Source organism: Urocampus carinirostris, chromosome 17, assembly GCF_059441175.1.
Source record: "Urocampus carinirostris isolate Australia breed hairy pipefish chromosome 17, RoL_Ucar_1.0, whole genome shotgun sequence".
NCBI lineage: Eukaryota > Metazoa > Chordata > Actinopteri > Syngnathiformes > Syngnathidae > Urocampus > Urocampus carinirostris.
In genome coordinates, this window is record NC_142365.1 from 16737984 (window position 1) to 16765487 (window position 27504).

General features: G+C 39.4%; 1 protein-coding gene across 2 annotated transcripts in view; it reads left to right on the forward strand.

Annotated features, from left to right (window-relative positions):
• Positions 1-27504, forward strand: part of LOC148349370 (cell adhesion molecule 2-like) — a 196279-nt gene that overhangs the window by 135194 nt on the left and 33581 nt on the right. For both annotated transcript variants that reach the window (XM_088320859.1, XM_088320858.1), the window contains 2 exons: positions 2956-3105; positions 23192-23344. In XM_088320859.1, the coding sequence (XP_088176985.1) occupies positions 2956-3105; positions 23192-23344 (303 nt within the window). The remainder of the gene's footprint in view (positions 1-2955; positions 3106-23191; positions 23345-27504) is intronic.

Sequence of the window (27504 nt, forward strand, 5' to 3'; positions counted from 1 at the left end):
ATTCTCTATCGTTGCAGCCCTACGTGTCAATTACGCCAGGACTTGTTTTTCATTTCATTCCAAATCCTTTTTTACTTCTGAGTGTTTCCTTTATGATCCTCTCCTGGGGGGGTACGTGGGGAGAGGATTAATCATCTCCCTATGAAAGTCCTTCCCCGGGGAAGGATATACGCTTATTTTTATTTACCTTATTTTAATTTCTGATGCAAGTGTGGGAAAACTATGGCCCTTGGGCAACATCCGGCTGGCCAGGCTTTTTAATACGACCTTTCAAATAAAAATGTTAAAAATACTGCTAATGCTAAAAATGCTCATGTATATAAACAGGCAAAAACATTTTTTTTACTTTATTTATAAAGAAATGTATATTTCTTGTCCTGATTGTCCCTTGGTTTGTCCATCCAATGAAAATAATAATCTAGTGGAACATTAATGTGTTCTGCGCTCAAGGCCAACATTCAAATAGCTGGCTGCATTTTTTCTATACTTACCATTTCCGTATCATGCATTTTTGTAACGAGCTTTTTATAAAAAATTATGGAAAAACACATATTGAGTTTTCCAATACACGTTATACAATGTACTGCTTAAAACATGGGGCATAATATATGACTTCTTCAATAATGTTCAATATGAATTTGTTGAAGGGGTCTATTTTTGACAATGTCTGCATATGTGTGATATATCTATGTTTTCCTTATTTCTTAGTTTTTGAATGAATGTAATGTTTACAATGAAACTAATAAAGAGAAAAAGCATCGACTACAAGTATATCTTAATTGGGTAGGCAGTGTTTCCAATACCATATAAAACCCACTGGCGTTCTGCCAGAGTTTAAAGCTTGGTTAGTTGGTTGATTGGATAATATGAGTATTTTTGTTTTCTTAAAAGAAGAGTGAAGGGTTGAGGGATTAGTGTGGAGTGGGGGGGGTTGGTTCTGCCACACCAGCACATTGAGCACAGACTCCTAAGGACATTAAAAAAAATGAGTCAAAGCAGGACTGTGATCCCTATTTGGACTCATTTTGATTATATAAATGGCTCCAAAACATTGTGCGTTGTCCATCAGTGTGTTCCTATTTTCCAATATTCAGACTAATGATATTTTCGTCAAGAACTGGAACAGGAGGGGAACCCAAATGCGTGACATTTCTCACACAAGTTTTTATTTTACGGGAAATGGGGCAGTCATGCATGTTAACCCAAACGCCAGTTATTCGGCGATCGTTGGGCGGAAGACAAGGCAGAAGTCTGGCATGGAATGACGGGAAGCTAAAGGCCAACAAGATCGATACCAATTGGACGAGCAGATATCGGACAGATGGGGTCGATACTGGACAGAACGGGACAGACAGGATTGATTTTAAAACTAGAACTTGAAATTAAACAGGACAAACTAGACGGGAACAATACCGGGCAGGAAACCGGACAGAGTCTAAACCCACGTCGTGCGGGTGCAGAGGTTCTTGACGGACTGACAAAGGTTGAGTGAGAGCACTGAGCTTAAATAAAAGGGAAGCCAATCTGTCAACGAGCCGCAGATGGCGCCACACAGTCGGGGCCAATTGGGTGCCATGGCAACCGTGACAATTTTTGTTTTTGTTATACACATTTGATTTGTATTTTTGTGTGTTTTTCAGACACTGTGTTGGTTAGAAGTCAAATTTTAGATTGTTAAAAGTTCTTGTATTTGGGGGTAGGGCGCCTGCCCCGAGACTGGGAGGTTGCTGGTTCAAGCCTCGGCTGTGTCATACCTAAGACTTACAACATTAGTAGCTGCTTGGCGCTTGGCTTTAGGGGTTGGAATTGGTCACCCAATGACTCCCAACACATCAGTTGGGTTGAACAAGGGGGCTGGGAATCCCCTCCTCTGTATCAGTCTTCCAGAAAGAGGCAGAAATATGAACGTGTTCCTGACTCTGGCCACCTCCCACTAGGGGGATATGGCTCTGGTATATATATTTATATAATATATATAATTTTGTTGTGTAGTTTTCTTCGCTGGGATTCTGTGTCGCCTGACTTTAAAGTTTCTTAGGATAAAGACCTTTAAATTAATTAAAAAGTTCAAATAAAGGTTAGCATAATTTGTTGTATTCATTGAGTTCATATTAGTACATTATTATTGGTTGTATATCGGGTAGAGCAACAAACACATCTTAAGAGGTGTTTAGGATTAATCCATCCATCCATTATCTGCACTGCTTATCCTCAGTAGGGTCGCGGGGGTGCAAGAGCCCATCTCAGCCGTCTTCGGGCAGTGGGCAGGGGACACCCTGAACTGGTTGCCAGCCAGTCGCAGGGCACACATAACACCACTCATTCTTACCTATGGACAATTTGGACCCGCCAATTAACCTGACACACATGCTTATGGAACGTGGTAGGTAACCGGTGTGCCCGGAGGAAGCCCTGCCAGGCACGGGGCAAACATGCAAACTCAGCACAGGAAGGTTTGATCCATGACCTCAGAACTGTTCCGTGGACTTGCTACCCACTCAGCCGCCGTGCTCATTAGTAATAGCTTGCGCTTTACAATAACATACCTGTCATATATTATATTTTCCCCTGTATTTTACACGTATTTTGATCCTTTCAACTCGTATATGCCATATACCAAATTTTGTATGTCGATCTTTTGTCCCTTTTTGTCCCCCGAACCACCTTAGACTGTCCTCCCACCTTCATCCAACTAAATTTTATGGGAAACACTAATAGGCGTTATATTTCTTTCCCCCCTGGGTTGCCCAGTTATTGGATAGGAGACTCTGTATGACAGATACAAAAAAATCAAATTATTTTACTCCTGGCCCAGCCTCTCTAATACATTTCTGAACCCAATGTGGCCTGCCATTTAAAAAGTTTGTAAGAACGGATTTCCCGTCAGTGCTGAAAACGCAGGCTGCGCTCTCCGTAGTTCTGAAATTGTGTGTGTATTTTTTCTGTGTTTGTCAGGCCTGAGCGGTCAACATCCCTTGGTCCAAAACGTGACTGTGAACGAGGGCGGGACGGCCAACATGACGTGCCGGGTGGAGTACAACGAAAACACCTCCCTCCAGTGGTCAAACCCGGCGCAGCAGACACTTTTCTTCGGGGACAAGAAAGGTTGGAGACTCTCTTTCTTTTACAAGCAAAATAGCCCGGAATTACTGGGCCAATAGAAGATTGGATTAGGCTGGCTGGAGTGGTCAGAGGGCAAGGGATGGAGTACCCAAATTGGCTGCCAGGGGGTGTTAGAGACTACACAAAAGCTGATGTTTATGGATTGTGTTGCTATTTATTGGGGTTGCCTTAACAGCAAACCTGGATAAAGACACTTGCAGAGGCCTAAAGTGCAAATGTGTATATTTTCACGACAATCGGTGTAGCCATTTCTGAGCCTATAGGTTACATACAAACACACACAATTCGGATTTATAAAGTAGTTTACATTTAGATTCATAAATAGATATTATAATCTATAGATAGTTTTTAATTAGATCAGATTAACGGATTTGGATTACATTAGATGGATTAGACGGAGTCGATCGATTAGATTAGATATCAGTGGTCTCAAACACGGGCTAACTGCAGCCCACGGGATGATAGTTTATGGCTCCCCATCTTCCATGATAAAAAAAATATATAATTGTAAAATTAAATTCTCAAATGTGATTTTAGTTGTTTTTCGGCTGTTTTTTTATTAGTTGTTTTGGTTATTATTTGGTCTTGTTTTTCATTTTGTGTTGCTTTTTTGGGGTAATTTTTGTTTTGCTAACTTTCATACTTATAAGTAACATGAACTTTACTACTTTTCATTACTTCTTCATACTTTTCAGCACTTTTTTATAGATTTCAGGCTTTTTCATACTGAAATGAGATCAAATATAAATTTACCTTTTTTTCTTTAACTTTTAAATGTGGTTTTGGTTGGTTTTGGGTTTTTTTTCCATTGTATTTGGGCCGCTTTGGTCTTCTGGGTTATTTTTCAGTGTTTTTTGTTCATTTTCATGTGTTTGAGTATATTGTATTTACTAGTTTTTAGTGCCGATATATAGTTTTCAGCATTTTGTCATGCTTTTCTGTACTTTTTCATACTAAAATAAAATATCATATTCAAATATATATGTTATTTAATCTTTTTGAGTGACTTTTGGTCATTTTCGCCTAATTTTTGTGGTCGTGTCAGTTATATTTTGTTGCATTTTTGTCGCCTTTTTTGGTCATCTTTCAGTCGATTTTTGGTCATTTTTATGCTTCCCTGTAAGATGTATTTGACTACTTTTCAGTACTTCTACAAACTTTAAGCACATTTTCTTGCTTTTGAAAATATTTAATAGTGAAATATATAAAATACGTTTTCTAATTATTTTTATAAAATGTGGTTTGGTTGTTTTTGGGTCGTTTGTCAATAACATTTTGGATCTTTTTGGTAGTTTTTTCCAGTTTTCTTTTTTTTGGTCCTTTTTGGGCTGTTTAATGTAAATTTTCATTTTCATGCTTTTAAATAATATATACTTTTTACTATTTTTTAGTGTACCTACATACTTTTTTCATGCTTTTCAGTACATGTTTGTACTTTTCTGTACTGTTTCAGTTATTTTTTTTATACTTTTCCGTACAATCTGTTTTTTTTTTTGTGGTAGTTTTCATTTTCCTAGGTGATTTTTGGGTCGTCTCAGTTGTCATTGGTTGTTTGTTTAATGGCGATCTTTTGGGAAGTTTATTTGGAGGTTTTTGGGTTATTTTTCATTCCTTTAGTGGTTGTTTTTTGGGGTCATTTGTGCTCATTTTTTGGGATCGTTTTTCGGTTGAGAAAATCCATGTTCGGATCAGTTGTGGGCACCAGGTAGCCCACTAAGAACACCTGAGTAGCCTGTGGACAGGTTTTGAAAAAAGCTCATCAGTAATGGGTCATTGTGATTTTCCAGGTAATTTGATTTCTACTTGGCATGATGTTTTAATGGTTGACTGAGCCTATTCTAACTCAAGTTCTAAAAAACACAACATGGTAAATTAGACCATATGATACAACTTTTTTCAAACAAAATAGTTTCTCCCCAGTATCAGTACTGTCACATGTTGCCGTCCCTCAATGCTGATCACTGACACTTTACATCCAAAAAAAACAACAGCAGCCAGACCATGAAGGTGCTGGATCTGAGTCAGATCAGGAGGCTTCTCCTGGTGTTGGTAATCATGGAAATCAGTTTCAGGCGGAGGAGGAAATCCTCTGAGAGGGATTGACGCCGTCAGTCTGTACATGTCCAAGACACACCACAGGAAGGTCCTGGCGGTTAAGGGATCCATGATCTGCTATCTGTATTTTTGTTGTTGTTGTTACAATCCTTTTCAACCTCGTTGCAAACTGAAATGAACCCCAGCAGAACGTTTTCGAAATGCACACAAAGACACAAAAGCCTTTTGGTTTTAATAGCTAATAAGCAGAAAAAGGTTTTATTTCTGACCTTTTCTGGCCTGTAGGCTCCCAGTCCCCATATAGAGGATTGATGGCGGTTATTTTGTGGCTTGGAGTGTGCTGACTGACTGATTAGCGCCGCGTAATAGAGAATGAATCACACTCTCTTGTAAGTGTCCGGATTAAGCACGAGTGGGATTTATTCTTCCGCCATTATCCCCCCCTCCTTTCCTTGCTGTTTTTCAGGGGGCGGGGTACGGCTCCCAGGTGCACATTTGTGTACGTCTGCACTTTCTTCCGCTAGCAAGCAAATTTCCCTGCGGCGCCGCCGTAAAAAAAGCAGCCGGGAACATCAAATCAAACAGTCGACGTGCTCCGAGGGTTATTCCTTGCTTTCATTTCCTCCTCCGAAAATCTACTGATTACTCTACTTGAGGAGTATTCTTTGGATCATAGGTCTTCTGTGCTGCTTATCCTCAGTAGGGTCGCAGGTGGTGCTGGAGCCCATCCCAGCTATCTTCAGTGGGCAGGGAACACAGGGACAGACAACTAACTTGCTCATTCGCACCTCAGGACAATTTTGACCGGCCAATTAGTGCCCGATGGAACCCTACCAGGCACGGGAAGAACATGCAAACTCCGTACGGGTAGGGTTACTTTAAAAAATATAATCCGATACAGTTACTAATTACCTATTGAAACATCTAATGAGTAGCATAATCCAAATACCATACTATTGCAGTAATGTAACTTGATTACTCAGAATACTTTTGGAATAGTCCAATACCAAATATTATAATAAGAGACTAATTATACTAATTATAAATCAAATAACAAAATTTGTTGAGTATACATGAACAATGTAACCTTGAAAAAGAAATAGAGAAAACCAGCTCAGGTAGTTGCTTGTAGTCCTTCAAAAAGTGCGCACATATTAACCACACAGTATAGGGGACAGACGCTGCCCTACTTACGAACGGGATTCCGGACGATCGTTCTTACGTTGAATTTGTTCGTAACTTGCCTCAGTGCTATATTTTGCATAAGTAACCTGTATTGTGTTGTACTAAAAATTAAAAAATTCTTAAAATAATATGCTCTGTAAAGAAAAATAAAGTCAAGTTTAACCTACTTTTGGGAGACGGGCTTTAAATGAATTGATCTGCATTTATATAGCGCTTTTCAAGTCAATGACTTCCCAAAGCGCTTTACATCGTGCTCCACATTTCCCAATAGCGGCCTTGCAGCCATGTAAGGCGCTAACCTGCTTATTGGGGGTATTAGGGGTTCAGTGTCTTACCCAAGGACACTTCGACATGTAACACGGACGAGCCGGGATTTGAACTGGGATCCCTTGATCCCAAGACAAGCGCTCTACCTCCTGAGCTACTGCCGCTAAAACTTTAGAAGTTAGGTGACTTCCTCCTCCGTGGTAGAACGTGGCCGAAAAAAAGAGATCCAACCATTTTCTCAACCGCATTAAGCTTTCTTATTCTACTTTCATTTCAAAATAAACGACTCGCCTCTTCTTTACCCTTTATACCAACCATATTGAATGGTTGCACGAGATATTAAACAATAAAAATGTCAAACTGGATCTCTTCATCAGGGTGGATGCCGGGTGACTTCCATTTATGTCCTGTACTCCAAAAAAGGTGCACACAATACAAAATCTAACTTACAGCAATGTCCGGGTATTTTTCGACATCTCAAAAAACATGTCGAATGGTCATAAGTAGGGGAGCGTCTGTATTTGAGCAATAACATTTCTCTTTCACATGGCGGATAAGATATGCTTTGTTCACATTAAAAACACATTAACCCAATAATGTTTTAAACACAAGCGCCGCTGCGTGCGTGTGGAGTGAATGAGACGGCAGAGAGAGAGATGCACACATTGCGAATGTAATTGCAAACAGGGGAAATCATAAAAAGGGTTAAAACTTACGCACACCAGGCTTCAATATACAATATGTTTCATTATGTTCCCCTGCAGTGTGCAGCAAAAAAATCCTTTTAAATTCAAATTTTAATCCTGCGAAGTAATCCTTCTTTTTACAAAATATACCTGTAATCCGATGACATCTTTTCAACTGTAACAGAATCCAATTACATTTTTTGTATCCTGATTACTCCGTTACATCTATTTCAAGTCAAGTCAAGTCATGTTTATTGGTATAGCCTTCAATCACAAGGAGTCTCAAAGGGCTGCACAGACCACAGATTATTGCAAACCACAGACTAGTACTGCACCATCCCCTGATCTAAAACCTACATGAGGGCAAGGAAAATCTCAACATGAGGAAGATGATGAAACCTTGAGAAGGGACCACACATGAGAAGCTATGAACTTTATATCATTTTATAAAAAAATTGAAATCATTTTAGCTTTTGTATACTTATATATTAGTCCTCATTTCTATTATTATAAGTTCAATATTATTTCCTTAGTCCCCAAGCCTACTCACTTTGACTCATCTTCGTTCGAAGCACAAAGTACTAAAGACTCATCACCTGTGCTCTGAAAATGTTTGGACACTGGAAGCTACCGGGCAGCCCAGTCATAACTGTCAACTGTTATAGCCTGTGAACAAAATGCCAGGGAGATCGAATGTGTTAAATATGACTATTGAGCGATGGGATGACTTGAGAATTTGTAACGCCTCTGTTTTCAAAGTGCATTGCACCACAGTCATAGTTAAGTAAACTGATTTTTCTTTTTCCAAATATACAGTGAGACCTCACTACTTCGCAGTTACACGTTTGCGGGTCTAAATAATAATAATAATAATAATAAAAATAATAATAATAAAATAAAATATATTTTAAAAAATGTTTGTTTTTTTTTTAGCATTTTTGAAGGGGCGTCGCTACTTCGTGGTTCCACATTCGCGGGTTCAAAGCTTTGCAGGTCTAAATAAAAAATTAATAAAATACATTAATAATTTTTATTTTTTATTTTTTTATTAATTTATTATATTTTTTTTTTTTTTTATATAAATAAATCCAAACAGCTTGCCAACATCATTTTTGCCATTCCATGTGCTTCCCGACAATTTTTTTTTTTAAGCATTTTTCAAGGTGCGTCGCTACTTAGCGGATTTTCACTTTTCGCGGGTGGTTTTGGTCCCCATTAACCGCAATAACCGAGGGATTACTGTGATCTTAAACTGGTCTAAGTATGTTTTAGGTGGGATTTTATATTTATTTTGGTTGACAAATCAAAAACAGTAAATTCTCATTAAAAACAAACTGCCAGGAACACCAAATTCAACAGTCGACGTGCTCTGCGGGTTCTTCCATATTTCGCCGAGGGACGGAGAGGTTTATATTCCGTGGCATTTGCGATGCAGAGCTGCGCCAGATTGCAAATGAAAAAGCACCCCAAGACTCTCCTATTATCAGCCGAGCGACTGCTGAGACCTCAGAATGGCTGCCAGTTTCTTTTGCTTTTTTTGGGGTCCCGCCCGCCAGCGGTGGCATTTGTCACACCGAGTGTTTCTAAAGTGCCGGCGGCGTTTGAGAAGATGTCTGAGCTACGAGCACAGCGGCGGCCAGATTAATGTTCGCTCGCACGTGCTGGGAAGGAAGATGGGGATTAGGAGCACGTACGGTTTTTGCTCAAATACGATTTTCCCGATTCACTTTATTGAGTTTTATGTCCGTTGTGGCCCTGGGAATTCCTTGCAATGCTTAAATAAATGTCACAATTTCAACATGTCTGACAGTACACATGCAGTTTTTTTTACTGGGTTTTAAGTAGATTCTCACTATAAAGTGAGCCATTAGGGTTTGTATGGATGCTTGAAACTCTCAAAAATACTTGGATTTTAATGTTATGTTTTCGGGGTTTGAAAACTGCTTGGATTTTGGGTGACGTGCTTCTATCTCATCTCATCAGCTGCACCGCTTATCCTCAGTAGGGTCGCGGGGGTGCTGGAGCCCATCCCAGCAATCATCGGGCAGTGGGCACCCTGAACTGGTTGCCAGCCAATCGCAGGGCACACGGGGACAGACAACTCACTCGCCCATTCACACCTAGGGACAATTTGGAACGGCCAATTCACGTGAAATGTTTTTGAAATGTGGGAGGAAACCGGAGTGCCCGGAGAAAAACCCTTGCAAGCACGGGGAGAACATACAAACTCCGCACAGGAAGTCTGGAGCTGGATTTGAACCCACGACAGGTTCCCATGACATGAACTGTGCCGCACATGCGCTAACTACTGCGCCGACGTGCTTCTAAATGCTTGGAATTGTCGCCATGTTTCTCAGCAGTTTTTGTTGTCGTTAGATGCTTCTGCTTCTTCGCCTTCCACAGCTGCTCATAAAAAAACAGAGTATTTTTATATAAGTATGTTCCTATTTTTGCACCGTTTTCTTCTCTAGCCACTCAGCTACTAGGCTGTAGGATATGGTTTCCCACTCTTGTTACTTTTAGCTGCTTCTGCTTTATCTCTGAGTGCAACCCGCCTTCCACAGCTGCTTATGCTAACAATCGTGCTAAGTACCTTTATTGAGGCATTTTCCACTTTTTTCCCAATGTTTCCTTCTCTAGTCACTCAGCTACTAGGCTGTAGGAAATTGTTTGCCACTATTGTTATTGTTAGCCCCTTTTGCTTTTTCCGACATTGGCACTCTCCTTCCGCAGATGCTCATACAAATAAATGTAGCTCAGTCCCTTTATTTGGGCATCTTCATCCTTTTCCACGGTTTCCGTCTCTAGCCATCCACTTGGCTGTAAGTTCTGATTTGCTGTTATTGTTAGCTGCTGAGAGTAAATAAAGTTGTCTCTTTTACTGGTCTTTTGGGTAGCTTCTCTCTAGCTGGTGAAGTGAGCCACTTCCTCCAGCCCTGACCAACTACATCTATTGTCTCTTTTCAGCCGCTCCGGGTGTATCCATCTTGCACATATTTTGTTATCGCTCGCTTTTACTTTAAGAGCAGTCTTTATTTTGTAATGTCACTTTGAAGACGTGCCAAAGACTGAAATGCTGACGCCCGATGGAAAAAAAAAACATCTTAAGGAGTCCCCTCTCTCCAAGACAAGGATCATAAAGCAGGAGGGCAGAAATAAGGAAAAGGAGAAAAAAGACAAGGTGGGATCAGAATTAAGGAGGCATTTTATGAGCGCTTTCAGACGGCGTTAAAGACGCCGCCAAACTTTTTCTTTGACCTTGAACAACAAGCCGATCGCTCGCTCTCCCGCTCGCCCGCCCACCATCTTTACGTCTTCTCGCACAAAAGCCCTTTTTTTCCTTGCCGGCAATTAAAAGAGCGCCACTTCTCTTTGGTTTTGTCTGAGATGGCAGCACTTAGACTGCAAGGTGCGCAGAAAAAATACTGGCGGCCAGCGGAAATAATTAGCTTTCGCTTTAAAGGCGTCGCCAGGCATTAGCGTCAGAGGATTTTTTTTCTTTTTCTTTATATAACAAATTTCATGGCTCTCTTTATGCGGTAATCCCTCGGTTTTTACGGGGGGTGCGCTCCAAATAGATCCCACAAGAGTCAAAACTGACAAAGTAGAAACATGTGTTTGTTTATATAATCATTTATTTGTTAAATACTCTATTATACATTGGAATCAAAGAACATACCCAATTTATAGATATTTGTTTAAAGCCCCAGTGTGTAATATTTGAGCACTATATGGCACTGTACAGACGCTGCCCTACTTGCGAGATTGTCAAGTGCTTGACTATTGATGTGTTTCTAAATATTTGGAATGGTTGCCATGCTTCTGAACCCGTCTTCTTGAAAACGATGCTGACACTGCTCTCTGGTGGCTTTGCCATTGCATTTGTTCTATCCTCGTAATTAACAGCAGCTGATTTTAGTTTGTATGACGTTGTCCTATAAAGTGTCATCGCCTCGTACAGGACAGGCGTGTCATACACCTAAACAGGGTACTTTGAAAAATATAAACCGATACTTTAAAAAATATAAACCGATACAGTGACTAATTACGTATTGAAAAATGTAATCAGTAGCATAATCCAAATACCATACTATTGCAGTAATGTAACGTGATTACTAGGAATTCTTTTGGACTGGTCCAATACCAAATATGCTAATAGAAGACCATCCATCCATTATCTGCACCGCTTATCCTCAGTAGGGTCGCGGGGGGTGCTGTGGAGCCCATCCCAGCTATCTTCGGGCAGTGGGCAGGGGACACCCTGAACTGGTTGTTTTCTTATATGTGCTTTTAGTAATTGTTTCCAGTTGCACTACACAATCCAGTGCTCAAATAATACACGCTGTCCCTTTATGAAAAATCAAATCTCCACAGGCCAATTTTAATTGGGTCTACTTTGTGCAAACTCAGAAAGGAGAAGATGCGCAATCTCGGCCGTTCAATACGCCTTCAATTCCGATTGCATACGTCTCCCTCCTTGGCATGCACCTCGGCACCGCCCGCGCCGCCAGTGCACGACAGACTCTCGTCCCCCTGATGAGTTGTTGACAGCGAAAAAAGAGACGCCGACCGAATGTATATTCGCACATTTGCACTTTTCTCATTAGAAAAGTGTGTCAGCCCGATGAGCAAACACCTGCCAGGGCTTCTTGCGCTTTCCCCGGAGAAAACGGAGAAACCGAGGCAGGAAAAGGAATTCTCGCAAAAAAGATGTTTGCTTATGCATGCACCAATCTTAAAGTGACAGTGTGTTTTAATTCACCACTATGAGGCTGGGTTTGCATGTAGTTTGCCCTCTTTAAGTCAGAGTGTATAATAATACACCACTAAAAATACATGGTGTGCACATTTTTTGCCTGCTTAAAGTGACAGTGTGTAATAAACTACCACTAGAGGGTGGAGTAAGCGTAGTTTTTACCTGCTTTTAAGTGGCGTTGCATAATCATTTACCACCAGAATACGCAGTACGCCCGTTTTTTTGCCTGCTTAAGGTGACTGTGTATACTAATCCACCACTAGAGGGCGTGTCAAGTGTAATTCTTACCTGCTTAAAGTGGCGGTGCATAATAATTTACCACTAGGAGACGTAGTAGGCACGTTTTTTCCTGCTTAAAGTGACCGTGTGTAGTAATCCACCACTAGAGGGCGTGGTAAGCATATTTTTTACCTGCTTAAAGTGAAGGTACAATTAAATTTACCACAAGAAGACGTTGTAGGCACATTTTTTTCCTGCTTAAAGTGACAGTGTGTAATAATCCACCACTAGAGCGCGTGTCGAGCGTATTTGAAACATGAATATTTTGTTTGTTTGTTTGTTTGTACATGATTCAATTGTTTGTTTGTTTGTACATGATTCAAATTGAATCTTTTCTTCCGGCGCCGTCACGAATGGCAGCCACTCCAGCAGCTCCCGTGTTATTTTCGATTGTTCTCGATTGTTCTCAGCTCAGGGATGCTGCTGGAAATGTGAATTTCCCTTCGGGGATGAACAAAGTATCTATCTATCTATCTATCTATCTATTTTTTTACCTGCTTAAAGTGGAGGTGCATAATATTTTACTACTAGAACACTTAGTAGGCACATTTTTTGCCTGCTTAAAGTGGCTGTGCATAAGAATTTACCACTAGAAGACGAAGTAGGCTTGTTTTTTCCCGCTCAAAGTGACCGTGTGTAATAATCCACCTCTAGAGGGCGCGGTAAGCATATTTTTTCCTGCTTAAAGTGACATTATGCAATACTTTGCCACTAGAGGGCATGCTATGCCTTTGCATGATAATATTTCAACCTCTTAAATTGACTTTGAAATAAGTCACCATTAGATTGCATATTATGCTTTTGCATAGCATGTTTGCCTACTTAAAGCGACAGTGCATAATATTTCCCCACCAGGAGGCGTGATACGCACCATTTGTTGCCTGCTTAAAGTGACAGTTTGCAATAATTCACCTCTAGATGTTATAGTGTGCTTATGTATATGTTTTTTGGTCCTCTTAAAGTGACAGTGTGTAATAATTCACCACTAAAAGTCGTGGTATGCACGTTCTTTGCCCTCTGAAAGTTAGTGTGTATTATGTCACCACTATAATGAGTTGTGTGCATGTATTTTGCCCTCTTAACGTGACCGTGTGTAATAATTTACCACTAGAGGGCGTGCTATGCTTATGCATAAAAGTATTGTGTCCTGTTAAAGTGACCGTGTGTCACCAATAAGTGAGAGGTATGTTCTTGCCAATGTCTTTGGCCCACTAGATGTGACAGTGTGTAATAATTCATCACTAAAAGTTCTAGTATGTATTTTATTCGCTTAAAGGGACAGTGTGTAATAAGCTACCACTAGAGGTCATAAGGCTGCTGCTGGATACACCTACAGCAGCTGAAAACCACCGATAGCTGGAGTTGGTCTAGCTAAAGCTAGTTTGCCAACGCTAGCCTGGTGGTTAATCTGTTTTCTAACACACCAGACATACTCAACCTTTGTGAAATTGTCAGCTTACAAGATACTATTTTTTTGCTAATGCAATTTGACAAATGTAAGCTAGGTGCTTTAGTTTTTTCACATACTAGACCTACTCAATCTTCCCGGATTTGTCAGTTAGCTAGTTGATGCTAGTTTGCTATTTTTAGCTCCATACTTATAATGCTGTTTCCAACCCCAGAGACCTTTGCGTGTTAGGCCAATGTGCTAACCACTGCACTACTGAAATAATATATTATCAATAAAAATAAATATTCTGCACCAAAATATTTAATAATTAGTAGTTTCATATATTTTGCAGGAGGTCCCTGCAAAACACATGAAATCTAACTTCAAATATTCACAGATCTACAAGGTTTCTTTATTTTCCTCATGTAGAGGTTGTCGAGTTTTTCCCTACCCTCATGTTGGTTTCAGATGAGGGTATGTTGCAATGGTGATCTATGCGGCCCTTTGAGACTTTTTGATTCTGATGGTCGAAACAGTCGCCCCGCCCCTTTTCTCCCTGTTTCTGCCTGTTGTCAATACCGTTTTGCTCTAACAATAGCCATAGCCTGCATGCCATGTTCCCTAACATGGGTTGTTAGAGATGGAAATTGAGGAAAAAAAAGTGGAAGCCGCCTGAATGAGGAGACTTGGGCTTAGCGCTGTGTGGTACCGATATATTAATTGAATGAAATGAAATGATCTGCATTTATATAGCGCTTTTCAAGTCAAGACTTCCCAAAGCGCTTTACATTGTGCATCACATTTCCCAATAGCGGCCGTGCAGCCATGTGAGGCGCTAACCTGCTTATTGGGGGTATTAGTGGTTCAGTGTCTTACCCAAGGACACTTCAACATGTAACACGGAAGAGCCGGGATTCGAACTGCGATCCCAAGACGCGCGCTCTACCTCCTGAGCCACTGCCTCCCCTAATGTTTCATCAAATTTTTCCACCACAAGGAGTTGCTATATATTCACACGCTGTTACTTTAAAGTAATCGTAATGGAGCAGGACAATGGTTTCTTCTTTTGGTTTTGTCACACCTGCTGCTTTTAATAGTGCCAGGAAAGGGAAAAGGGAAAAAACAAAAAAACTTTCTGGACGGGCTTTTCACTTTTTGGCTGCAAACAAAAGCAAAAGGAGGTCTTGTTTTCTAGCCGGCTTCACGATCCGAGTCTTGTGAATTCGGATGGAAGCTTTGAGGGGATAATGGCGCCAGCCGTCATTATCTCTGGTGGCGGTGTCGGGTTTGATGGCGACATCAGACGGACGCTCGTTTGGAAGTCGGGAGGAACGCGCAACTTTCAATTCAGCGAAATCGGAGAGAAAAAACAATTGTACACAATGTCCGAAAGCGTCACCGTTAGCTTGTTAGCTTGTTTGCGCTTTCAAGTTGAAAATCGGTTTAGTCTCTTTTGAGAATTGGAAAGAATCGTGTTTCGCTGGACATCATTAAAATAAGAAGGAAAAAAAAGATAATTTAAAAATTTACCACTAGAGGGCGTTGCTAGCGTTTAGTAATTCAACACGAGAAACCATAGTCTTCACATATTCTCCTCTTAAAGTAACAGAGTGTAATATGTCACCACTAGAGGGTGGGCTATGGTTTTGCATGAACGTATTTTGCCTTCCCAAAGTGATAGTGTGATAGTCTGTATTGTCTAATATGAAAGAAAAACAGTGCCAAATGCAGCAAGATGTCAGAAAAACATGGCAACGACTTCTAGGTAGGGATTCCTATATGTAAAGTAAATACTGATTTTTCGACCTGTGATTTTTTTTTATTCAAATTAACATTGATATGATAGTTCATACGGGCAGCAAGGCGGCGCAGTGGTTAGCGCGTGTGCGGCACAGTTCTAAGGTCTTGGGAACCTCCTGTGTGGGTTCAAATCCAGCTGCCGGACTCCCCGTGCTTGCTTGGGTTTCCTCCGGGCACTCCGGTTTCCTCCCACATTCCAAAGACATGCATTTCAGGTGGATTGTCTGGTCCAAATTGTCCCTAGGTGTGAATGAGCGAGCGAGTTGTCTGTCCCTGTGTGCCCTGCGATTGGCTGGCAACCAGTTCAGGGTGTCCCCTGCCCACTGCCCGATGATTGCTGGGATGGGCTCCAGCACCCCCGCGACCCTACTGAGGATAAGCGTTGCAGCTAATGAGTTGAGATGAGATGAGATGATAGTTCATGTACCTTTGTCTAGTATTCAAATCTGTTTTTGGTCTCCTTGGGCTTTAACTGAAATAGTTTTTGTACCACTAGGAGGTTTTAAATATAACACATTGCCCCTTTAACAAATAAAAGTACTGTCCTTTAAAAACTGTCAGGTTCAACCCAACACTTGTAACAAAAACCTATACACAAAAAAGACAGAGAGAATCGTGTTTGGTTTACTTGCAAGGAAAGCAAACGGAAAACTGCTTTTGGTTACAGTTCTCGAACTCACTCCAAAGCAGCCTTCCCTCACCTTGCCTTTTATTCAGAAAAGGAACGCCCTAGTTACAAGGTGGTTTCGACTGCTAAACAGAAGAATGCATTTGAAGGTTAAATGTTACAGTTTAAAACCAGTTCTTGCACAACAACTTGTTAAATTAAATGTGACTGATTAACTCTCGTCCACTATACTCAGGAAAAGATCCTTGGCCTTCGGGTCAAATCTGTAACTGATTTACACCGTTAGTTCTCTTGGGTGCAGTGGAAACCTTTGCTGAGAGAATATCCTATTTTTGTAAGCACAATATCTCAATAGTAAACATATAACACAAATAAATTATAGTAAAGTTGAATAAATGTATGTACATTATTCCAACAAAAACGTTTTTATTTTTTTTTCACAGATATAATTTTTGCTGTAAAATTCCAATTTTAAATAGACTTATTGCACAGTTTTATTGATTAAGGACACATATCTTCATCGTTCGTAAGTTCATTGCTATATTTTGCATAAGTAACCTGTATTTTTTGTACTATAAATAAACATTTCTTAAAATAATCTGTAAAGATAAATAAAGTCATGTTTAACTTACTTTTGGAAGATCGGGTTCAAAAGTTAGGCGACTTCCTCCGTAGTAGTTAAAAAGTGGCCGAAAAAAAGAGATTTAAATAGAGATTGCATAAGTCGAATGGTCGTAAGTAGGGAAGTGTCTATTAGTGCAAGGATTACGTATCAATTGTGAACATTTATTCTGGACCATGCAAAAAAATTAAAGTAGTGTTTCCCAGTGATAAAATTGTAATGGAAGAACTTCCTGCAACTAAAAATTTCAGTTACATATTACTGTCATTTTAATGACAACCTATAGGAAGAGAGATTTGTCTCAAAGACAAATATATTCACAATTTACTTAAGATCTAAAAAACATGTCTGAATAAATGAGCATGCAAGATTGTAAATCGCAAATATAATTGTCTCTCCAATATGCATGATCCCGCCGTTTTTTTTTTTTTGTCTTTTAATGGTACTCGAGAAATTGGAAAATTGGATTTAAAAGTCCTTTTTAAAAAAACTCGAATTTGGCCATGAAAAAGGTGTCCGAACCCTGAGTGTGCTGGTCGAGCACATTGTCTGTTTAACCAGATGCTATTTTGGTATTTGTGTCAACGTTCTCATTTTAAAAAAAATAAAAAGCCAAAAAACACGCTAACAGACTCGACAGGCCAAAAAGCGGGGCACGTGCCCCCACCGAAAAATAAAAAGCTCTCGGATAAACACCTCCTTTGGAATAAACATCCTCTCTGCAGATGGTTAAATACAGCTTGCAGCTACTACGCTTCGGTGCCTTTAATGTTGCATCAAAAATAGAGGAAAGAAGAGAAAGAGTTCAGTGTGCAATTCATGACCGTGTTTCCATGCAGGAAATAATGGAATTGAAAAGGACATATTAGTAATGCAGTATTACTTCAGTTATCACCTTCAATGGGGGGGATGATCCCCTCCCCCTCATCCAAAGAATCGTGAGAATCTGTGAAGAAGAAACCTTTATTACTCAAGAACAATCCCAATTTACACCACTTAAGTATTAGGTACTTCACAAATAAAAGTACTGTACTTCTTTTTTTACAAATAAGCCAAATTATGATTTTAAAAGAATTATGCTGTTTCATTGCAATACTTAAAGAATTAACGACCCGATCCACTTCACTTTACATGATTCTGTTCCGCCGTCATGTGGACCTTATGGAAAACTGCATTGATCCTCCAGTTCTGTCCTATAGAAATTAAACCATTGCAAAAAAAAATGCCAGGGAGTACTAGAGAGTGCCACAAACCCGCACGTGGCTCCTGAGCAGGTTAAGTAGGTAGAGAGATCCACATTTGTTGGTGATAGCAAGTGTCTTCCTATGCTTAGCGAATCAGAATGCCGAACACAATGCACTGTGAAGATCCGCATGGCAGTGAACCAGTGATTACCAAAGCACAAAGTAATGTTGTGTCTCTGTTAAATAAATTCAGCATCCGGGGTATTTCAATGCCGCAAAGCACTGTGGGACTTGTAGTACAGTTACTAATGATACACGCAAACTCTGGTTGCTTGAAAGGCTTCATGTTCATTGGCTTACTTATCCAGGACTGTTTTGTTTCCTTTTTTGCTCCCACATGGTGAAAATGCCACAGTTGTATCTCAAAAAATCTCGCGTTTGTGTCCAAAATGGACCAACCTGTCACGGTTGCCATGGCGCCCAATTGGCACCGGTCATGTGGCGCTAGCTGCAGCTCTTTAACAGATTGGCTTTCTGTCTTTTAAGCTCAGTGCACTCTCTCTTACTTTGTCAGTCCGTCAACGAACCTCTGCCCCGCAAGACGTGGGTTCTGACTCGGTCCTGTTTTCCTGTACGGTATTGTTCTCGTTTATGTTTGTCCTGTTTAATATCAGTTTCCAGTTTCGTTCCCGTCTATTTTTTTCCTGTTTATTATTTTCTCCAGTTTTCGTTCCCGTCTTGTTTGTCCTGTTTGGATCCGATATCCTGTTTCATTATCTATCCTGTCTGTCTGTCGCGTCCTGTCCGGTATCGACCCCATCTGTCCAATATCAACTCGGGCAATTGGAATCGATCTTGTCGATCTCTGGCTCCCTGTCTTTCCACGCCAGACCGCTGTCTAACATGCATAACTCCCCTTTTCTCGTAAATTAAAAGGCTTGTGTGAGAATGTCACGCGTTTGGGTCCTGATCCTGTTCTGGTTCATGACACTGACCCAGAACTTGGGTTGATTTACCCAACGTTTGGTTTTCCTTTACAGGAACACCTGGTGTAAAGACTGTCACATTTTATTTTATTTTTCTACAGGAAAAATCTGAAAAATATATATATTTTTAAATACCAACCCCTAAACACCCCTCAAAGCACAAGCAACCAGGAAATGAAAGGACTAACTAGTCAACCGTTGCTAAAGTCACACGACGCTTTTTTCTCCCCCTATTTCTAAAATCGATTCCTGGCGAGAAAAAACGGACGCCGCGTCTTTTTTGGGCGTGACGAACGCACAACAAAACACATCAACAGCTTCATTAAATGACTGAACCGCAAAACCCATGATCCAAATCTGCAGCGTTGACTGCTCTTTATTTATTTATTTTATTTTACAGTCAATTTCACAGGGAGGTCGGAAGCTGCTTCAGTCTAGCGTTGCTCATCTCTGGAAGCTAATTTTCCGCACGATTCTTTAGCCCAAAAACGACCTTAATGGGTATTAATCGGTTATAGTCAGTGATATCTTGGTACTGGAGTATGATAAATTCGGAATCGGTATTCAAAAATGTTCCCATACAAAGTCGAGTTCTTTATTTTTCAACGTTTCGACGCATGCCACAACACCCAAACGAGTACGTACATCAGCTTATACCATTTTATTATTTTCCATAAAGGTTGAAATGGTCTAATGGGAAGACATGAAGATAACACAGGAACACTAATTACTGTAGCTCCAACTGATCGAAACATGAAAGAAAAGGAAGACACACATGTGAATGCAACCATCACAAGAGTGCCAAGATCATAATACCATGAAACGTTTGAACACTGGCTGGCTCTAACTGAACACAACATGAAAGAAAAGAAAACTGAAAAAAAACGTTCCCACAGATGTACAGAACAAGGGTGCCATGATGACAAGATTAAGAATTATAAGAAAGGTCCAATAACTAGCTCTAACAGAGAAAAAAACATGAAAGAAACACAACACAGGATACGTACTCACACGTGGATAGAACAATAATAAGAGTACCAATTAGACAATACCATCAAACATAATGATGGAACACTAACTGCTTCTAACTGAACAAAACATGAACAGAAAGAAGACGGAAGAAATGTTTCCTCTCATTGACAGAACTAGAGTTCCATGATGACAAGACCAAAAAATATAATGAAAGCACTCTAACGAGCTTTAACAAAACAAAACATGAAATTAAAGACCAGGCATGGTATGCACTCACAAGTGGATAGAACAATAACGAAAGGACCTAGGCACAAATATCATAAAACATAACTCTGGATCCCTAACTGTCTGTAACTGAACAAAACATGAATGTAGACTGCAGACGACGATATCATTTCACTTAATGTTGGTACACCGACTGGATCTAACTGAACAAAACATTGAAGTAGAAAGATACAAACGGAAAACAACAGTCATATAAACTAGCTCCTGCAGAACGAAACACAAAATTAAGACAATGGACTATTTGTTGGAACTATAACTGTTTATAACTGAACAAAACCTGGAAAATTGAGTAGAAATAGGAAGACACAAAAAACGACTCCACACCTGAACACAACAACAAGAGTGGCTCTACAATGATGTACTGAACAAAAGTGCCATGACAACAAGATTAAGAAATTTAGGTCCAATAACTAGCTCTAACAGAGAAAAAAAACATGAAAGAACACAAGATATGTACTCACACATGGATAGAACAATAACAAAAGTACCAAGTAGACAATACCATCAAACATAATGATAGAACCCTAACTGCTTCTAACTGAACGAAACATGAACAGAAAGAGGACAGAAGAAATGTTCCCTTACATGGACAAGACGAGAGTTACACGATGACAAGACCAAAAAATAAAATGTAGGCACTCTAACTAGATTTAACAAAACAAAACATGAAAGGAAGACCAGACATGATATGCACTCACAGGTGGATAGAACAATAACAAAAGGACTTAGACAGAAATATCATAAAATAGAACGCTGGATCACTAACTGTCTGTAACTGAACAAAACATGAAAGTAGGCTGCAGACGACGATATCATTTCACTTAATGTTGGTACACTGACTGGATCTAACTGAACAAAACATTGAAGTAGGAAGATACAAACGGAAAACAACAGTCATATAAACTAGCTCCTGCAGAACGAAACACAAAATTAAGACAATGGTGTATCTGTTGGAATAAAAACTGTTTATAACTGAACAAAACATGGAAAGTTGAGTAGAAGTAGGTAGACACAAAAAACGACTCCACACCTGAACAGAACAACAAGAAAGTCTATGTCACGACCAGAACGGAGACGGGACCCACTTCTGTTGCGTTTCTCACAAGTTTTTATTGGAATAAAGAGAAAAGAATGCGCCCACGATCCGGTGTTCGCTGGATGCGGGAAGCATGTCGCTCTTGTACTCGGATTGTGATCCGAATACGGAAGTTGATCATCCGTGGCTGGAGATGGCGGTGTCAGGTACGGAAAAACAGGTCTATTGCCGGGACAGAAGAGCAAAAACATGGTCGGGCTCGGAAGCAAGGCCAGAAAAGGAGAGAAAACGTAGTCGGGGACAAAAAAGAGGTCGGAAGCCGGGACGGGAGAGCAGACGTGGTCAGCATCAAAAACAAATCGAAGCCGGGGACAGACGGGAGCAAAAAAACGGGACAGGTGGGAGTCGGGGTCGAAAAAGGCTTGCCTAGTGTTCACTGAGGTTCACAGACGGACTGACAAAAGGGGACAGATAGGACTGGGTTCAAATACTGATCGGGAGCCAATCAGAACCAAAAGAGCGGGCACAGCTGAGTCACATCGGTAATCATGACAGGCTCTACAATGATGTATAGATGTGTTTTAGCCACTTAGCATGGGTAAGGATCCAAGTGCCTACTTTGTTTTTCTTTATCATGGCTTGCTTTGTTTCTATGGTTATCAATTTTTGCTTCTCCCTTTAGCATCACTGCAAGCCTCAGGGACCCATAGCGAAACAAATTCAAGCTTGGCATATAAGATTCTATGTATATTTTCAGGTGGAATCCCGAATCTTTTGAATACCGGGGTTTTACTGTATTTTTGCCCGGAAAAATTAATCTGACAGTCACCGATCGTTTCATCCCAATGCATTTCTTGCGCTAAGGACATCGATTTTCCCGACAGATGCAACGGGAGCAGAATAGCGTCGCCATAACCATCTTGGAAAATGTTCCGACGATCCGTCTCATCGCAGCCAATCACCTTGCCAAATTCTCATTAGGGCTCTTTCGCAGCCTCTTATTGCTCTATTGATTTCCGTTGATGTCTTTTTGCTAGACGCCATCTTCTTATAAGTAAAACTTTGCACTAAGAGCTCACGGAGGAATGTCTGTGCAAGTTTTAGACGAATGTATTCGGCTTCTTTTGCTGTCTTTTGAAATACATTAGACCTGGGATAGGGCTTGAATCAGTTCTGAGGTGGAGTAATCTAAAATTGCTGTATAGTGGGGGATAGAAACATCTGCTAAATAGCTAATGCTTTCCGTACCCATTTAAAAACATTACAATATCTACTATAGATAGTATATAGTAAGTTCTACTTATGTGTAATATAAATTGATATGAGTGTAACTATACAGGAAAAATGACATTTGGTGTGACAAGACTTGAGCTGGTCCACTAGAGTAGCGGGTGGATGCAGCGGGGTGAGGCAGAGACAGTGGGTTAAGAAAAACTAATTCAAAACCTACTCGAACGTGGTCTCAATTACGGTGTCACATTGTAATAAAGCATTATGAGAATGAATTTCCCCAAAACAACAATTGAAAATATAAGAAAATGTGGTACTGTGAGTAAAAATTGTGTGATGATGAGATACAATCGAATGCTTTTTCCTATATCATCAACAGCACTCTCATTACCTTGATCTGGGCTTGATTCCCGTTTCATCCAAATTTTGAGCGGTATTCTTTGATTGATCCTCAAACCTCAAATACTAAATTAGGTATGGGATAAGCATATAGCAAGGGCAATTTTTTTTGTAACTCATCATATGCACCAACAATGCAAAGTTGACATCATATAGTGGGGAAAAAGCCATAAAGAGGGCCCAAACAAAGTCTTATTGCACACTGGTGAAAATGCTGTAAGGTGGGAAAGCTGTATCCTGAGGGCGACTCTACCGCACCATGTTGGTTTTAGGCAAAAGGATATGGAGTGACAATGTTTTCTTTTCAGCTCTTCGGGACAACCGGATCAAGCTAATTCGAGCCTCTTGGTCGGAGCTTACCATCAGCATCCATGAGGTGGCGCTGTCGGACGAGGGCATGTATACGTGTTCCGTCTTCACTATGCCTGTCAAGACCGCCAAGGCATACATGACCGTCCTCGGTGAGTCCTTGCCCTTTGTACAAAATTAGTCTATCCAAAATGATCTATTCGCAGATTTAGTATCAAATGGTAACAGAAAAAGGAAGTTTATTCGGATCTTGAAAATTCAGGATTATTAAATCTAAGCTGGCATAGGCTCGACGACCCATCGCTGCTACATCATGTTGAAACACTAACTGGATATGAGTAGAAAAAAAACATGAAAGAAAGAAAGGAAACAAAACAAGGAAGTTTACTATTATATCATATCTACGCTACCACAGGTTCAATGACCCATCCTTGCCAACATCCTGATACTAACTAGATCTAGCTGAACAAAACATGAAATAAAGAAAACACAGATTACAGTGGGGAACCAGCTGGTTTGAACCTTACAAAACACGTAAAGTGGTAACATTCTCATGTGCAGATAAACACCTACCTAATACTGAGACACCAACCAGTCCTGACAAAACAAAACATGAAAGTAGAACGACACAAAAAACTGTCCCACACGTTGACAGAAGAATTAGTGATATGACAAAGAAACTGAAATGTAATGCAGGCTCAGTTGCAAGCTCTAACTGAACATAACATGAACATAACACATCCTATTAGAACACTTGTTGTCCATCACAGGACAAAACATGAAAGGAAGACGACACAAGGTATATCGGACAACCAAATGGTTCCAACAGAACAGAACACGAAATGGGGACATGGGTAACATAATGATGCATGGATAGAAAACTACCTAATATTCCAACACCAACCATCCACAACAAAACAGAACATGAAAGTAGGATAACAGAATAAACATTGTAACAGGCGGACAGAACAATGAGGAAAAAAGAGAAAAAGAATAAAACACATGAAATATAACGCAGCCTCACTAATTACCTCCAACTGAACAAAACATGGAAATAAACATCAACGAGCACAAAACAGGATAAATTGGAAGACAATCTAATTCACACTAAACAAAGCAGGTAAATAAGGACACGGGAAACATATGCATGGATAGTACAATTCCCTAATATTCCAACACCAACCAGTTCTAATTCTACAAAACATGAAAGGAGGATGGCATGATCATTTCCACATGTGGACAAAGCCACAAGGCGAGTGCCATGACAACGAGACCTATAAAAATAAAGCAAAAACAATAACTTGCACTAATTGAAAAAAATATCACAGAGTGACAATCTATGATATCTAGGAACACAAAGTGGTTTGAACAGAACAAAAATTGAAAGTAGGAGGATGTTAGAAGCATTCCCATTTGTAGACAGAACAACCACTCGGGTGTCATGGTGACAAGACGAATATTACTCAGGCACTCTAACTATTTACAACATAACAAAACATGAAAGTAGACAATTCAAAATAGGTTGGAACCCTGATTAACTCTAAGTGAACAAAACATGAAAGTATCACAACACAAGAACCCTTCTCACATGTACAGAGCAGCCATGAGTGCTATGACCACAAGGCTAAGAAATATAATGCAGGCACACACACGGACTAGCAGTTAAGGTAGTAGGTTTATTTCATTATCACACTTTTTTTGTCACAGTACCATGTACAAAGGTTAACTTTGTTGTGCATTTCTCATGTTACAATGGGAATAAAGTATATTCTATTCTTCTTTTCTAAGCATTGTGACAAATTGAATGTCATATAGTGGGATAATAAGGTAGAACTTAATGCCTTTATATATGCAACCAGTGGTCTAGTGGTTAGGATTCGGCGCTCACATTGCGTTCGATTCCCGTTGCATCCGATGTTTTGCCATTCTGGTCAGCGTTATTTCTGCACAAAGACGGTCAATCCTCGTGTATAACGCGCACCCAATCTTTGAGTTATTTTTTGGTAAAAAAAAAAAAAAAAAGCATGTTACACAGGAATAACCCTGTTAGCTCTAACTGAACAAAACATGAAAGTAGTAACTCTTTGTGACCCCAATTCTTTATGACATCGAAACGCAAACTTTCCCTGGTAACACCAAATCACAACACGTCAGTAAAGAAAATACAAAGCATAAAATGCTAACGCTAATTTTGTTGATGGAAACAAAAAAGGGACTTGGAATTAAAAAATTGTGTTACGACTGTTTTTGACATTTGCAGTCTGTGTTGGTTTTGTTAATAAGGAAACATTTAGCATCACCCTCATTTTACTAACTGTCCGTATTATCTGGCCAATTAGTTTTTGCTAACGCTAATAGATATTGCGGCGCAATCCAGTACCATTAGCCATATGTAGCTGCACCTCCCCATCCCCCGTTTTGGTTAACAAGCATTCCCGAAATGACTCAAATTAATGAAGATAGTGAATGGGAAAAATCGAGCAACAGTTGTGTGTAATTTTGGGTCATATTTGACCACTAGATGGCACCGTATTGTTCAATGCGAGCGAAAACCAGTGCCAAATCCACACAGCAAGATGCCAGACAAACATGGCGGCAACTTCTTGGTAGGGATTCCACTATGTAAAAAAAATGTACAATTCTGGACCTATGATTTTTTTTTTTTTTTTTTTACCAAATATCGTTATTCAAATCAATGGGTTTTTTGTACCACTAGGAGGCACTAAATATTACACACTGTCCCTTTAAGGTTATTAAATATAATAACCCTCATCTGGTACAAAAAATACAATGATGTTAAAGATTGGTGGAGAATTTCATGAATGGAATAATTAAAGAAATGTGAGGGGAACATTCCTATTATAGGTTCTTTATTTAAACTCAAATAACAGTTTCATCCTTTTTGGCCTAATTTTAAGTGTTTTTGTACCACTGGGAGGCGCTAAATATTACGCACTGTCCCTTTAACGATGTACTCGCCGATGCTTTAATACCGATTTAGTCGACAAGTTTGTTCATTGGAACTGAAATGTTTCTAATTTTAACATCTTTAAAATATTTTTCCTTTTAATAAAATAATAAATATCACATATATATATATATATATATATATATATATATATATAAAATGAAGACTACACACGACTATTATACCATCGATAATAATATTTATTACACCCAAGAAAGAAAAAAATACTATAGAAATAGTACAAAACTCTAGTACAGTAATACTATAAGACAAACATACTACTACAAAGAATATTACGAAACTACTAAAATAATTGTACAAAAATACTATAACGAAAATACTAAAAAAAATGCTACAGAAATACTACAAAAATACCACTACAGTATTACTATGATACAAAAATACTACTACAGAAATATTATGACGGAAATACTACAAAATTACCACTGCAGTAATAATATAAGACAGAAATATAATGACAGAAATACTACAAAAATACTACTATGGAAATGCTACAAAAATAGTACAGAAACACTCCCAAAATATTAATATGGGAAATACTTCCACAGAAATTCAACAAACAGATCACTATAGTCACACTATGATACAAAAATACTACTACAGAAATATGACAGAGTACTACAAAATAGGACAACATTAACACTAAAAAAATACTATAGATATTCTCCAAAAATACTATGAGAGAAATATGACAGAGTACTACAAAATAGGACGATATTAACACTGAGAAAATACTACAGATATTCTACGAAAATACTATGACAGAAATATGACAGAGTACTACAAAATAGGACGATATTAACACAGAAAGTACTACAGATATTCTACAAAAATACTACTACAGAAATATGACAGAGTACTCCAAAATAGGACGATATTAACACTGAGAAAATACTTCAGCTATTCTACAAAAATACTACTACAGAAATATGACTGAGTACTACAAAATAGGACGAAATGCACATTAAGAAAATACTATAGATATTCAAAGAAAAAATTGCTGCAGAAATATTACAAAATACTATAAAAATAAAACTACGGTAATACTACAAAAATAATACTACAAAAATACTACGTGAGTCCTGCAAAAATTCAACCGCAGAAAACCAACAAATATCCTAAAAAATACAACTACAGGAATACTAAAATCTTTAAATATCAAATATATAATGAAAGCATCACCTGGCGGCCCTTTTAAGACGTTGCCATGACGACAAAACTTGACTTTTTCTTTTGGATAGGAATCATTTCATGATCCACGTTTCCTGACTCACACCCTCCAAAACGGCTTCATTAAAAGTGGCGCGTTCCAAATTCATATTT